The 13,811-nt window shown below is 34.8% G+C and overlaps 1 protein-coding gene across 4 annotated transcripts in view; it reads left to right on the forward strand.

Moving 5' to 3' along the window:
• DPP10 (dipeptidyl peptidase like 10) overlaps positions 1-13,811 on the forward strand; it is a 1,288,081-nt gene that overhangs the window by 930,345 nt on the left and 343,925 nt on the right. For all 4 annotated transcript variants that reach the window (XM_067742149.1, XM_067742151.1, XM_067742148.1 and 1 more), the window contains exon 4: positions 10,950-11,044. In XM_067742149.1, coding sequence (XP_067598250.1) covers positions 10,950-11,044 — 95 coding nt within the window. The remainder of the gene's footprint in view (positions 1-10,949; positions 11,045-13,811) is intronic.

A 13,811-nucleotide genomic window follows, 5' to 3' on the forward strand; every position in this document is an offset into this window, starting at 1 on the left:
AGAAATATCAGAAATCAAAGATATTTAAAAGCACGGAGCATACTGATTTGGCTACAAAACAGCTTTTTTGCCTTTCAAAAGAGAAAGATCACTCTTTCCAGAAGTCTCGGGGAACGGAAGAGTGTACATGGAATGAGATTTTGAGGTAGACAAAAAGGACAACTAAGCCATTTCAGATGGCCTCAATTTTCTCAGGTAAATATATGGAGCCTGGGGTTCCTTAAAAAGTGAGAAAAATTTCTATATAGTTGTGAGCAGTGTTTTAGGAGAGATGGGTAAAGGCCTGCTGTTTTTCAACTATGATTAGCTCATAGTCTAGATTTACCACTGATATCTTTAAATAATGATTAAATCTTAACTTGATATTTAACAAATTCTTCCTAAATTTATTTGAACATTTTCAGTGATTATCATTTCATTATTTTGTTTTACTGTTTTTTCTAATATTTTCAGTTTGAGTGTGAATTTTAAAAAATGGATGCTATAGAATTTTTATTTTAGATATGTTAAAAATAAGTTTTTCAGACAAAAATCATATTTGTATTAAAATGTTTCAAACAACCAATTTGCCAAGATTTTTTCCACTTTTTGAAAATTCTCTCCACAGATAGATGATAGAGGGATAGATTTAATTTTGAAACATTAAAAGCAAATGTCTAAATTAATGCATCATTACATTACCAATAATAACATTAAAAACTAAGGTGACTTTATATTGATATTCATGGGAGGTGAATTTTGTCAGCTGTCAACACCCAGAATAACCTGTTATGCAAAGCTGAGTTTATTACCTATTGCAGTCAGGTAGAACAACATTTTGATAGTCTTTGTAGGTCCAGAAGGAGAGATTGGTGGGGTTGGTTGGGGGTTTGTGTATAGGGCTGGAAATCTGGATGTGAATTGTTAAGACAGGTATTTCAGTGTGAGGGTATGATCGAAGATGGGTGCATTTCATGATGTAATGGCCTAGGAGGGGTGCACACAGAGAGGCAAGCAACTTGAGGTGACCCTTAAGTTAACAGTTGTTTGATAATTTAGAAATCTGCTCAGTTTTAGGAGCTTATGGTTCAGAAAAATTACTTTTCAGCAAGTTTATGAAAAAAAAATTAAGTTTTGTACTGATTTACAGTCTTGTCTTCATGGGCAAGAAGTAAAAGTAAAATCTTAAGGATGTAGGTCCTGACAGTTGGGGTGGATGCAGAGGCCTCAGTTCTCAGTTTCAACAGCAAACTGGAATGTGAAGTCCATTACTACCTGCTTTGAATGGACTAGGTATAAAATAAAACGTTGCCTTTACTGGAAAGAACTTAAACTAGGATATGGTACCGGTTTTCCTTTTGCTAGACAAATTATGGAAAAAGGAATTAGAAAGAAATGTCAGGAGTTTGGATGGTGGGCGGTAGACACTAAAAGTGTCATTACATTCTTATAGTTCAGGATGGAGGGGCATGACGGTGATTCTATCTTGTCACATCTTTTCTTTTTTTTTTCAAAAAAAAAACCTGACTGAATATGTGTTTAGGATAATTGACTCTTAATGTTCAATGAGCTGAAAAGGAAGAAAGATTATTTAATCAAAGTACTGTATAGACATGCATAATACAGTGTTTTAAGAATGTTTCAAGTACACCTACCTTAATCTTCTTGTGTTAATGCACTTTACTCATTGATCTTATTCACTCATAGTTCAATACCTAATATTAAACAAAATATGAGGTGACAGTTTTGAAATATATTTCCAGAAAGTAATTTATTAATACAATATTAGGAGTTTCAAAACTGGGAGATTCCACTAGCGATTATAAATCAAACAGTAAAGTAAGATAAATATGACACACAGAAGACCAGATTTTAAAGACCAGAAAAAATTAAAGAGAATTAATAAAGGCAGATATTCATGCAGAAATCTGTATTAATATTAACCTGGAGAGTTACAGCTGAATTAAAACAAAAAAAGGTTTCTCCCACTAATGCAACATTGAAAGTCTAATAGTAAAATTTGCAGGAGTACAGATCCAAAGGGATTTATAAATCTCAACTCTCTATAGATGTTTTTCAAGTCTAAATAATTATCCAATGAAATTTACTTTAAGACAATTAAATGTAAAGAGATGAAAGGGAAAAACCTACAACCAAGATTACTCTACTGAGCAAGGATCTTATTCAGATTTGACAGAAAAATTAAAACCTTTACAGACAACCAAAAGCTAAGAGAATTCAGCACCAGCAAACCAGATTTACAACAAATGCTAAAAGAAATTCTCTAGGCAGGAAACACAAAAGAAGGAAAAGACCTACAATAACAAACCCAAAACAATTAAGAAAATGGTAATAGGAACATACATATCGATAATTACCTTAAATGTAAATGGATTAAATGCTCCAACCAAAGGACATAGACTGGCTGAATGGACACAAAAACAAGACCCATATATATGCTGTCGACAAGAGACCCACTTCAGACCTAGGAACACATACAGACTCAAAGTGAAGGGGTGGAAAAGGATATTCCATGCAAATGGAAATCAAAAGAAAACTGGAGGAGCAATTCTCGTATCAGACAAAATAGACTCTAAATTAAAGACTATTATAAGAGACAAAGAAGGACACTGCAAAATGATCAAGGAATCAATCCAAAAAGAAGATATAACAATTGTATATATTTATGCACCCAAAATAGGAGCACATCAATACATAAGTCAAATGCTAACAGCCATAAAAGGGGAAATTGACAGTAGCACAATCATTGTAGAGGACTTTAACACCCCACTTTCACCAATGGACAGATCATCCAACATGAAAATAAATAAGGAAACACAAGCTTTAAATGATACCTTAAACAAGGTGGACTGAATTGATATTTATAGGACATTCCATCCAAAACCAACAGATTACACTTTCTTCTCAAGTGCTCATGGAACATTCTCCAGGATAGACGATATTGTGGGTCACAAATCAAGCCTTGGTAAATTTAAGAAAATTGAAATTGTTTCAAGTATCTTTTCAAACTACAACACTATGAGACTAGATATCAATTACAGCAAAAATTTGTAAAAATTACAAACACATGAAGGCTAAACAATACACTACTAAATAACCAAGAGATCACTGAAGAACTCAAAGAGGAAATCAAAAAATACCTAGAAAGAAATGACAATGAAAACATGATGACCCAAAACCTATGGGATGCAGCAAAAGCAGTTCTAAGAGGGCAGTTTATAGCAATACAATCCTACCTCAAGAAAAAAAAATCTCAAACAACCTAACCTTACACCTAAAGCAATTAGAGAAAGAAGAACAAAAGAACCCCAAAGTTAGCAGAAGGAAAGAAATCATAAAGATCCGATGAGAAATAAATGAAAAAGAAATGAAGGAAACAATAGCAAAGATCAATAAAATGAAAAGCTGGTTCTTTGAGAAGGTAAACAAAATTGATGAACCATTAGACAGAGTCATCAAGAAAAACAGTGAGAAGACTCAAATCAACAGATTTAGAAATTAAAAAGGAGAAGTAACAACTACAAGGGATTATGAGAGATTACTACAAACAACTCTGTGCCAATCAAATGGACAACCTGGAAGACATGGACAACTTCTTAGAAGAGCACAACCTACCAACACTGAACCAGGAAGAAATAGAAAATATGAGCCAACAAATCACAAGCACTGAAATTGCAACTGTGATTAAAACTCTTCCAACAAACAAAAGCCCAGGACCAGATGGCTTCACAGGCGAATTCTATCAAACATTTAGAGAAGAGCTAACACCTGTCCTTCTCAAACTCTTCCAAAATATAGCAGAGGGAGGAACACTCCCAAACTCATTCTACCAGGCCACCATCACCCTGATACCAAAACAGACAAAGATGTCACAAAGAAAGAAAACTACAGACCAATATCACTGATGAACATAGATGCAAAAAAACTCAACAAAATATATGCAAACAGAATCCAGCAGCTCATTAATAGTATCGTGCACCATGATCAAGTGGGGTTTATCCCAGGAATGCAAGGATTCTTCAATATACACAAATAAATCAATGTGATACACCATATTAACAAACTGAAGGAGAAAAATCATATGATCATCTCAATAGATGCAGAAAAAGCTTTTGACAAAATTCAACATCCATTTATAATAAAAACCCTCCAGAAAGTAGGCACAGAGGGAACTTAACATGATAAAGGCCATATATGACAAACCCACAGCCAACATTGTTCTCAATGGTGAAAAACTGAAACCATTTCCTTTAAGATCAGGAACAAGACAAGGTTGTCCACTCTCACCACTCTTATTCAACATAGTTTTGGAAGTTTTAGCTACAGCAATCACAGAAGAAAAAAAAATAAAAGGAATCCAAATTGGAGAAGAAGAAATAAAACTGCCATTATTTGCAGATGACATGATACCATACATAGAGAATCCTAAAGATGCTACCAGAATACTGCTAGAGCTAATGAATGAATTTGGGAAAGTAACAGAATACACAATTAATGCACAGAAATCTCTTGCATTCCTATACATTAATGATGAAAAATCTGAAAGAGAAATTAAGGAAACACTCCCATTTACCATTGCAACAAAAGGAATAAAATACCTAGGAATAAACCTACCTAAGGAGACAAAAGACCTGTATACAGAAAATTATAAGACACTGATGAAAGAAATTAAAGATGATACAAAGAGATGGAGAGATATACCATGTTCTTGGATTGGAAGAATCAACATTGTGAAAATGACTCTACTACCCAAAGCAATCTACAGATTCAGTACAATCCCTATCAAAATACAACTGGCATTTTTCACAGAACTAGAACAAAAAAATTCACAATTGTATAGAAACACAAAAGACCCTGAAGCACCAAAGCAATCTTGGGAAAGAAAAATGGAGCTGGAGGTATCAGGCTCCCGGACTTCAGACTACACTACAAGGCAACAGTAATCAAGAGAGTATGGTACTGGCACAAAAACAGAAACATAGCTCAATGGAACAGGATAGAAAGCCCAGAGATAAACCCACACACATATGGTCACCTTATTTTTGATAAAGGAGGCAAGAATATACAATGAAGAAAGGACAACCTCTTCAATAAGTGGTGCTGGGAAAACTGGACAGCTACCTATAAAAGAATGAATTTAGAACACTCCCTAAAACCATACACAAAAATAAACTCAAAATGGATTAAAGATCTAAATGTAAGGCTAGACACTGTCAAACTCTTAGAGGAAAACATAGGCAGAACACTCTATAACAAATATCACAGCAAGATCCTTTTTGTCCCACATCCTAGAGAAATGGAAATAAAAACAAAAATAAATAAATGGGACCTAATGAAATAGAAAACCTTTTGCACAGCAAAGGAAACCATAAACAAGACCAAAAGACAACCCTCAACATGGGAAAAAATATTTGCAAATGAAGCAACTGACAATGGATTAATCTCCAAAATTTACAAGCAGCCCATGCAGCTCAATATAAAAAAAAACAAACAACCCCATCCAAAAATGGACAGGAGGCCTAAATAGACATTTCTCCAAAGAAGATATACAGATTGCCAACAAACCCATGGTAGGATGCTCAACATCACTAATCGTTAGAGAAATGCAACTTAAAGCTGCAATGAGGTATCCCCTCACACCAGTCAGAATGGCCATCATCAAAAAAAATCTACAAACAATAAATGCTGGAGAGGGTGTGGAGAAAAGGGAACCCTCTTGCACTGTTGGTGGGAATGTAAACTGATACAGCCACTATGGAGAACAATATGGAGATTCCTTAAAAAACTAAAACTAGAACTACCATATGACCCAGCAATCCCACTACTGGGCATATACCCTGAGAAAACCATAATTCAAAAAGAGTCATGTACCACAATGTTCATTGCAGCTCTATTTACAATAGCCAGGCCGTGGAAGCAACCTAAGTGTCCATCGACAGATGAATGGATAAAGAAGATGTGGTACATATATACAATGGAATATTGCTCAGCCATAAAAAGAAACGAAACTGAGTTATTTGCAGTGAGGTGGATGGACCTAGAGTCCGTCATACAGAGTGAAGTAAGTCAGAAAGAGAAAAACAAATACCATATGCTAACACATATATATGGAATAAAAAAAAATGTTCATGAAGAACCTAGGGCCAGGACGGGAATAAAGATGCTGACCTACTAGAGAATGAACTTGAGGACACGGGGAGGGGGATGGGTAAGTTGGGACAAAGTGAGACAGTGACATGTACATATATACACTATCAAATGTAAAACCGGTAGCTAGTGGGAAGCAGCTGCATAGCACAGGGAGATCAGCTTGGTTCTTTGTGACCGCCTAGAGAGGTGGGATAGGGAGGGTGGGAGGGAGGGAGACACAAGAGGAAGAGATATGGGGATATATGTATATGTATTGCTGATTCACTCTGTTATAAAGTAGAAACTAACACACCATTGTAAAGCAATTATACTCCAGTAAAGATGTTAAAAAAAAAAGAAGTATTTTACTGGAACTATTTTCTATGTTGAAAAATATTCAACAACAGGTGAGTGATAAAGGAATGATGTCATATTCATGAATAGAACACTGTGCAACTGTTAAAAGAATGAGGTAGACACATGTGTACTGACATGAAACATTCTTTAAGATTATTAAATTTAAAAAGAAGTGCATCATCAAAAAGCAGACATCAGTGGAACAGAATAGAGAGCCCAGAAATAAATCCACATATTTATGGTCAATTAATCTATGACAAAGGAGGCAAGAATATACAATGGAGAAAAGACAATGTCTTCAATAAGTGGTGCTGGGAAAACCGGCCAGCTATATGTAAAATAGTGAATTTAGAACATTTTCCCACACTATATACAAAATTATATACAAAAATAAACTCAAAGTGGATTAAAGACCTAAACATAAAACATGACACCACAAAACTCCTAGGAAGGTACATAGGCAGAACACTCTTTCACATAAATCACAGCAATATTTTTTGGATCTGTCTCCTAAAGCAAAGAAAACAAAAGCAAAAATAAACAAATGGGAGCTAATTGAACCTAGAAGCTTTAGCACAGCATAGGAAATCATTGACAAAACAAAATGCGAACCTACTGAATGGGAGAAAACTTTTGTCAATGATATGACTGATAAGGGGTTAAAGAACTCATACAACTCAATATTAAAAAAACAAACAACCCAATTAAAAAATAGGAAGAAGACCTGAATAGACATTTTTCCAAAGAAGACATACAGATGGCCAACGGGCATATGAAAAGATGCTCAACATCATTAATCATCAGAGAAATGCAAATTAAAGCCAAAGTGATATATCACCTCACACCTGTGAGAATGGCTATCATCAAAAAGTCAACAAATAACAAATGCTGGAGAGGATGTGTAGAAAAGGGAACACTTGTCCACTCTTAGTGGGAATGTAAATTGGTGCAGCCACTGTGGAAAAGAGTATGGAAGTTTCTCAAAAAAACTGAAAATAAAGGTGCCATATGATTCAGCAATTCCACTCCTCAGTATATACCTGAATAAACCAAAAACACCAATTTGAAAAGATACATGTACCCCAATGTTCATAGGAACATTATTTACAATTGTCAAGATATGGAAGCAACCTAAGTGTCCATCAACAGATGAAGCGATAAAGAAGATGTGGTATATACATGGATACACAGTATGTGGATATACAAAGGAATACTACTTAGCCATGAAAAAAGAATGAAATTTTGCCATTTGCAGCAATGTGAATGGACGTGGAGAGCATTATGCTAAGTGAAATAAGTCAGACAGAGAAAGAAAAATACTGTATGATACCACTTATATGTGGAATCTAAAAAATACAACAAACTAGTGAATACAACAAAAAAGAAACAGACTCACAAATATAGAGTACAAACCAGGGGTTACCAGTGAGGAGAGGGAAGGAAGGAGGGGCAAGATAAGGGTAGGGGATTAAGAGGTGCAAACTACTATCTATAAAATAAGCTACAAGAATATATTGTACAATACAGGGAATATAGCCAATATTTTATAGTAATTATGAAGGGAATATAACCTTTAAAATTGTGATCACTATGTTGTATACCTGAAGCTTATATAATATTGTAAACTATCTATACCTCAATTTTAAAAAAACATTAAAAAAAGTGCATCATAAAAAAAAATGATGTGGCACACATATACAATGGAATAGTACTCAGCCATAAAAAGCAGTGAAATTGCGTTATTTGTATTGAGATAGATGGACCTAGAGTCTGTCATACAGAGTGAAGTAAGTCAGAAAGAGAAAAACAAATACTGTATGCTAACACATATATATGGAATCTAAAGAAAAAGAAAAAAGATTCTGAAGAACCTAGGGGCAGGACAGACATAGAGAATGGACTTGAGGACACAGGGGGGGAAGGGTAAGCTGGGATGAAGTGAGAGAGTGGCATGGACATATATACACTACCAAATGTAAAATAGATAGCTAGTGGGAAGCAGCTGCATAACACAGGGAGATCAGCTTGGTTCTTTGTGACCACCTAGTAGAGGGGTGGGATAGGGAGGGGGGGAAGGAGACGGAAGAGGGAGGAGATATGGGGACATATGTATAACTGATGCACGTTGCTATAAAGCAGAAACTAACACAATTGTAAAGCAATTATACTCCAATAAAGATGTTAAAAAAATTAAATGTAGTCTTTATCTTCTCAAACAAACTCCACTTCCTTCTATTTTGATTCTAAGGGAAATAAAAATTAATTTTCCTTCATCTATCCCAATATAATCCATCATCAGCTGCGGGTTTCCTTACTATGAGAGACAGTAAGGCCATATGTTACTTTATCTCTTCTGTTGAAGAAGAATCACTATTCATGCTCTCTGGGCTCCTGTTTCTCCCTAAGCCCTTAGATTCTCATCCCTATTTAGAATTCTGCAGTGTGCTGGTCCCCTGGGAAAAGAACCAGTCACTGATTGGCTTTTTGCTCTATTTATTACCATGGTACAGTAGAAGGGGAAAAACCCTCTTTCTCTTAATTTATTGTAAAAATATTTTAAGGATGTTTGTTAAGACACGTTATTTATGCTAATCTGTGATGGCAGTGTCTATCCGTACCAAGAGGTGGTCCAGAACTGAGAAAATGAAGGAACATAACAGAGGCGTCAGTTGAGGTTGGACTATAGATTAAAGCAAGCGTTGATTTTGAGCGGGAAGACAGGAGACCAGAGTCAGCTGGCAAGGCTGAATTGAGTAACACAGGTGACCAGTATTGCTCTTGAGCCTGTGATCATATATTTGGGATAGAAAGGAAAGGGAAGAGAGGTAAAGAATAGAAAGCAAAATAAATATTTATTATGTGCGTAACCCTGTTACTTGTCTTACATCACTAAAAAGGTCAGCAGGTAAAGTTAATGATAAAAAGAACCCAATTTATCTATAGGTGATGAAAGAAATTCAGTAGGTGATACAAGCCCTTATTTTTAAGTTCACATAGGACCATCTTTCAGTACACTTAAATACAACTCAGATAGTAACTTGAAATCTTTGTCTCTTTTTCTCCTTTCTTAAAACACTATTTGTCTTTCCTTGTGGCCCATGTCTTTCCAACATGTCACTCTCCCCATGTGACTAAGGTCAAGAAGAGCCATTGGCCTTCTGTGCCATCCCTGACTCTAGTAGGAGAGTCATAGTGGACTCTCAGTCTTCTGAATGGAAAACGGAAGAAAGACAAACTTCATTTTTGCTAGTATTGATTGCTTCTCATCATAACTTCTGGGTGTCACTATTTATAATATTGAAATAACTAGAGAACGAGTCAGAAAACCTTGCTCTGCCAAAACTGTCAGACATTTCCACATAGTTTTCACAACCCACCATGCAGTATTTGTTTACCACCATTATGCAGATGAAGCCAGGTTCTGAGAATTGTAAATTATATAACTTCATTTACTGTGAATAGTAGGTCCAACCCCTCTCAATATTTCTTCCAAGAATGGGCAGGCGGGTAGGGGGGTGCAATACCATGGAGAAGTTTAGAATTGGGTAAAACTGAAAAGGACATTATCAAAAAAAAAAAAAAAGAAAGAACACTCAAGACTGCTTTTATTTGGGTATCTTCCCTTTTATCTAATCACATAAATGTATGTATAATATATCTATTATTTATATAGCTTTTATGCAGATACAGATATCTTTCTTTTCTTAACTCCTGAATATCCTTTCTGGCAGCTTGTCTCAGGTTGGTATTTGCAGTCTATGGTATTCTTAATATGAGTTAATTTCCTGATAAATGTGGCTGAATTTAACTCAAACATATTTAAAATCAACAGCTGTCCAGACGAAATGCAATTATTTACACTGAAAACATCATTCTCTTTAAAGTTGAAAAAGTGGATACAATGGACACATACAGTCTCAGAGATTTTCACCAGTGGTCACACAATCCAGACAAAATACCAGAGGCACAGTTCCAAACCCAAGGGAGAAAGAGGTTGAGTGGCAATTGAGTGGTGGTAGGACTGGGTTTGTGAAAAAGTCTGCATGAACGTGCTTCATATGATAGTCTCAGAATTGTGTCCAGTTATGTTTAACTGGCAGCCTCGTTGAAAGTTTACCTAGATCACTAATCAGTAACAGCTTCGGAAATGGGAGGCATTTCTCTGTCCCTTCTTTCTCATCTTAGAATGGGCATCAGTTGCCCATGTTTTAATTACTTTTCATTTGTTCAACCAAGAATCTGAGTGACCCTGTCACTAACACTGTTTTCATTGCACAGTAGACCATGTGCTGGGTGGGCTTCCTGAAGAGGATTAATGAGAGCTAAGTACAGAAATCTGCTCAGGTTATTAAAGGCTAACAGTGATTGTTCTAATGTGTCTGTTTATTATGCACATTATCTCCTCTACACTCATATTAACCTAATCAATGTGTTCGTCAATTGTTAATATCTTTTTGTTGCAGATACAGATGTGGTGTATAAAAGCGAGAATGGACATGTCATTAAACTGAATATAGGAACAAATACTACCACATTATTATTGGAAAACACAACTTTTGTAAGTAATGAATAATTAATTACTTTAATCATTTCAGTATTGTTTAGAATGCTCTCTTGGTATACATAATGGTCTTTTTTTTCAGCTTCAGCACTTGCAAAGCTTTTCAAGTGAAAAGTTAAGGCTGGGATATTATTAGAATCAGTAGATCTATTGATAGAAAATTCCCATGTGACCATCTGCTCTGTTTTCTCCCCAATTATCCTTTTTAGTAAATGAATAAGTGTTTCTAAGAATAATATTTTTTAGAATGAATATTTATTCCAATATTTTCTATGTAAGTTTAGCCATACAAATGCCAAAATTAAAAAAAAAAGTTAATATAACCCAAGTCATAACTTTTTCTCTGCCTTTACTTTTCATTCTTCCTGACTTGTTTCTAATTGTGGTTTTCGAAATCAAGTAGAAGGCAGGCTTTCTAAAACTGGCCTTTAGTTGGAGTTGATATGCTTTACTTTTATAATTAAGCATTCTATCAGTATCATTTCTCTTCTTCAGAATCATTGTTTGGCCTAACAATGATCCAAATAACTGAATGTATTTATTTTGCTCTCATAAATGTATATGAACTTTGGGGTAAATTCAGTCCTCTTAAGGTTAGATTTAGCTATGATTACCTATTGAGTAAGTGACAATGAATCAACTGTTTCAAATGTTCAAAATCTAGGATCAAACACCACTGAAAAATAGTTTAAAGTTATTTGCTCATTGTTTTATACAATCAAAGGTTCAATGTATTGCCTATTAGATGAGTTCCTATGTTATAACACATGAACTAAGGCCTCAGAAGACCTCCTATACAAATTAAAGGAAGAAGCAAACCATCAGACACTTTTTGTACTTATTGCTACTTGTACATCTGGAATAAACATTTGGACTTCATGTTTGTAATAGGGTGGCCAGGTGGAAGAGATGAAGTGAAAACTTCTGTTGTTAGTGTTTTTATTTTTTAAGAGAAAAGTGGTTGTTGAAATCATGCAGTGATTATATATGTATATATTTGTTAGACTAAATTAAACCAACCAGCTGAGGTACTTTAGCAATTAGGTTATTAACTAACTAATAATGGCATTTCTATTTTTAAATGAATCAGTTAATTCACAGATATTAGAAGAGCAGATACTCTGAATGCAATGATTTACAGTATTTGTGGAATGCCAAGGCAATGTAAGCCATATTGCTCACTTTCTTAGAATACTGATTTCCTTGGGGCAGGTAATGCTTACCTTCCTGAAAAAGTTTAACAGACAGCATAGAGCAGTATCTATTATTTCTTAACTGGTTGGTCCTCGGGGATACTAGAGAAGAGGCTAAGGAATCATCGAGAGATGCTGAAATCAATGGGAAAGAAGCCTCCATATGAGATAGGACAGGAGGTAGAAAGCAGGAATCAGTAATTATGACAGCTAATGATTGGCTGATTAAAGTCAATGCGAATTAATTTCAATAAAACTAGTTTGGAGAGCAAAATTAAATGAATATTTGTATTTGTTTCCTTTATTATAAAGTAACATTTTTGATGGGGGTTATAGACCTTTAGTGGTCAAGTATTTAAGTTAAGAATAACCACGTTGTACGTGAATATCTGGTTATGTGACTGTTCCACACTGATCATCCCCTTACACAGGTTAATGAGGTCTTCTATTGGTCACTAATTATCTTTTTTTTTTTTCAGCATTTATTCCTTGCTTTCTTAGTCTCTTTGGTACATCAGAAAAGGAACAGAACAAACCTTGTCGGTTATTATTTCATTCTGTCGTTGGTACTTCGTACTTTACACCAACCCCATCTCATTGTAGTTTTCTCCATGTGTTAATTAATGCCATTTTATCTTTATGCTTGTATGTTTAATCTTCTAAAAATCCTTTTGAGGTCTATTTCTGCTCTTTTCTATGTTGGCCATGACTCTTAATTACCACCGAGTCATATTTAACAAATATTCTAATTTACTGATCTTTTAAGATTCATAGGCTCCCTGAAGACATTTATCTCACAACACAGATAATGAAGCAGTTTATAAGTCCTAGAGGCATCAGAATTCAGTGGAGGAGGCTGAGGATAAAGATTGGAATGCGACTTATGTTTCCAACTAGTTAACTCAGAACCGCAAACAAAAAATACAAATTAACACGAATCCAGATGAATTCAAAGGCACTTATTTAATCATTTTCTCCTTCTAACTCCAAGATAGCATTATTAAACACACTTGTGTTTTAAAGAGCATGCTAAGCTAAAGTCTGCATACGCTTTCTCTCTCAGGCCATACTCTTGGGAAAAAAATCCCTTATCAGAGCATAAAATTTTTATTTATAGCGCAGTTTTTTTTCATTGAGCAATTAGCAATACTTTAATGACAATTATAATTAATTGGATTAGATCACTATAAGAAGCTTTGTAGTAAAGTGTACCAAGGCAATTGAGAAAAAAAATTATTACTTAAAATGTGACAACAGAATAGCCTATTGTATAATAAGACATATTTTGCAAAAAAATGTGACTGCCAGTTTATTTTAAAACTTAATATAACATCACATTGTTATTTCTCTGCTTACATACATTTTAAATATGAATGGTGGGCCCTTTTAGCTATGTAATCATGGTTAGCAGACACTATGAGTAGTGATAATATTGGCTGTGACAGTCAAAAATAAAACAAAAGTAAATAATTTTCCTGAAATAATTGGCTTATGTCTTAAGGCATTCTTTTGGAGTGAAGATAGGTGGACTTCTAATGAAGGAGAAAATTAAAGTGTATATAACTTTTTGA

This window comes from Pseudorca crassidens, chromosome 6, assembly GCF_039906515.1.
Source record: "Pseudorca crassidens isolate mPseCra1 chromosome 6, mPseCra1.hap1, whole genome shotgun sequence".
NCBI lineage: Eukaryota > Metazoa > Chordata > Mammalia > Artiodactyla > Delphinidae > Pseudorca > Pseudorca crassidens.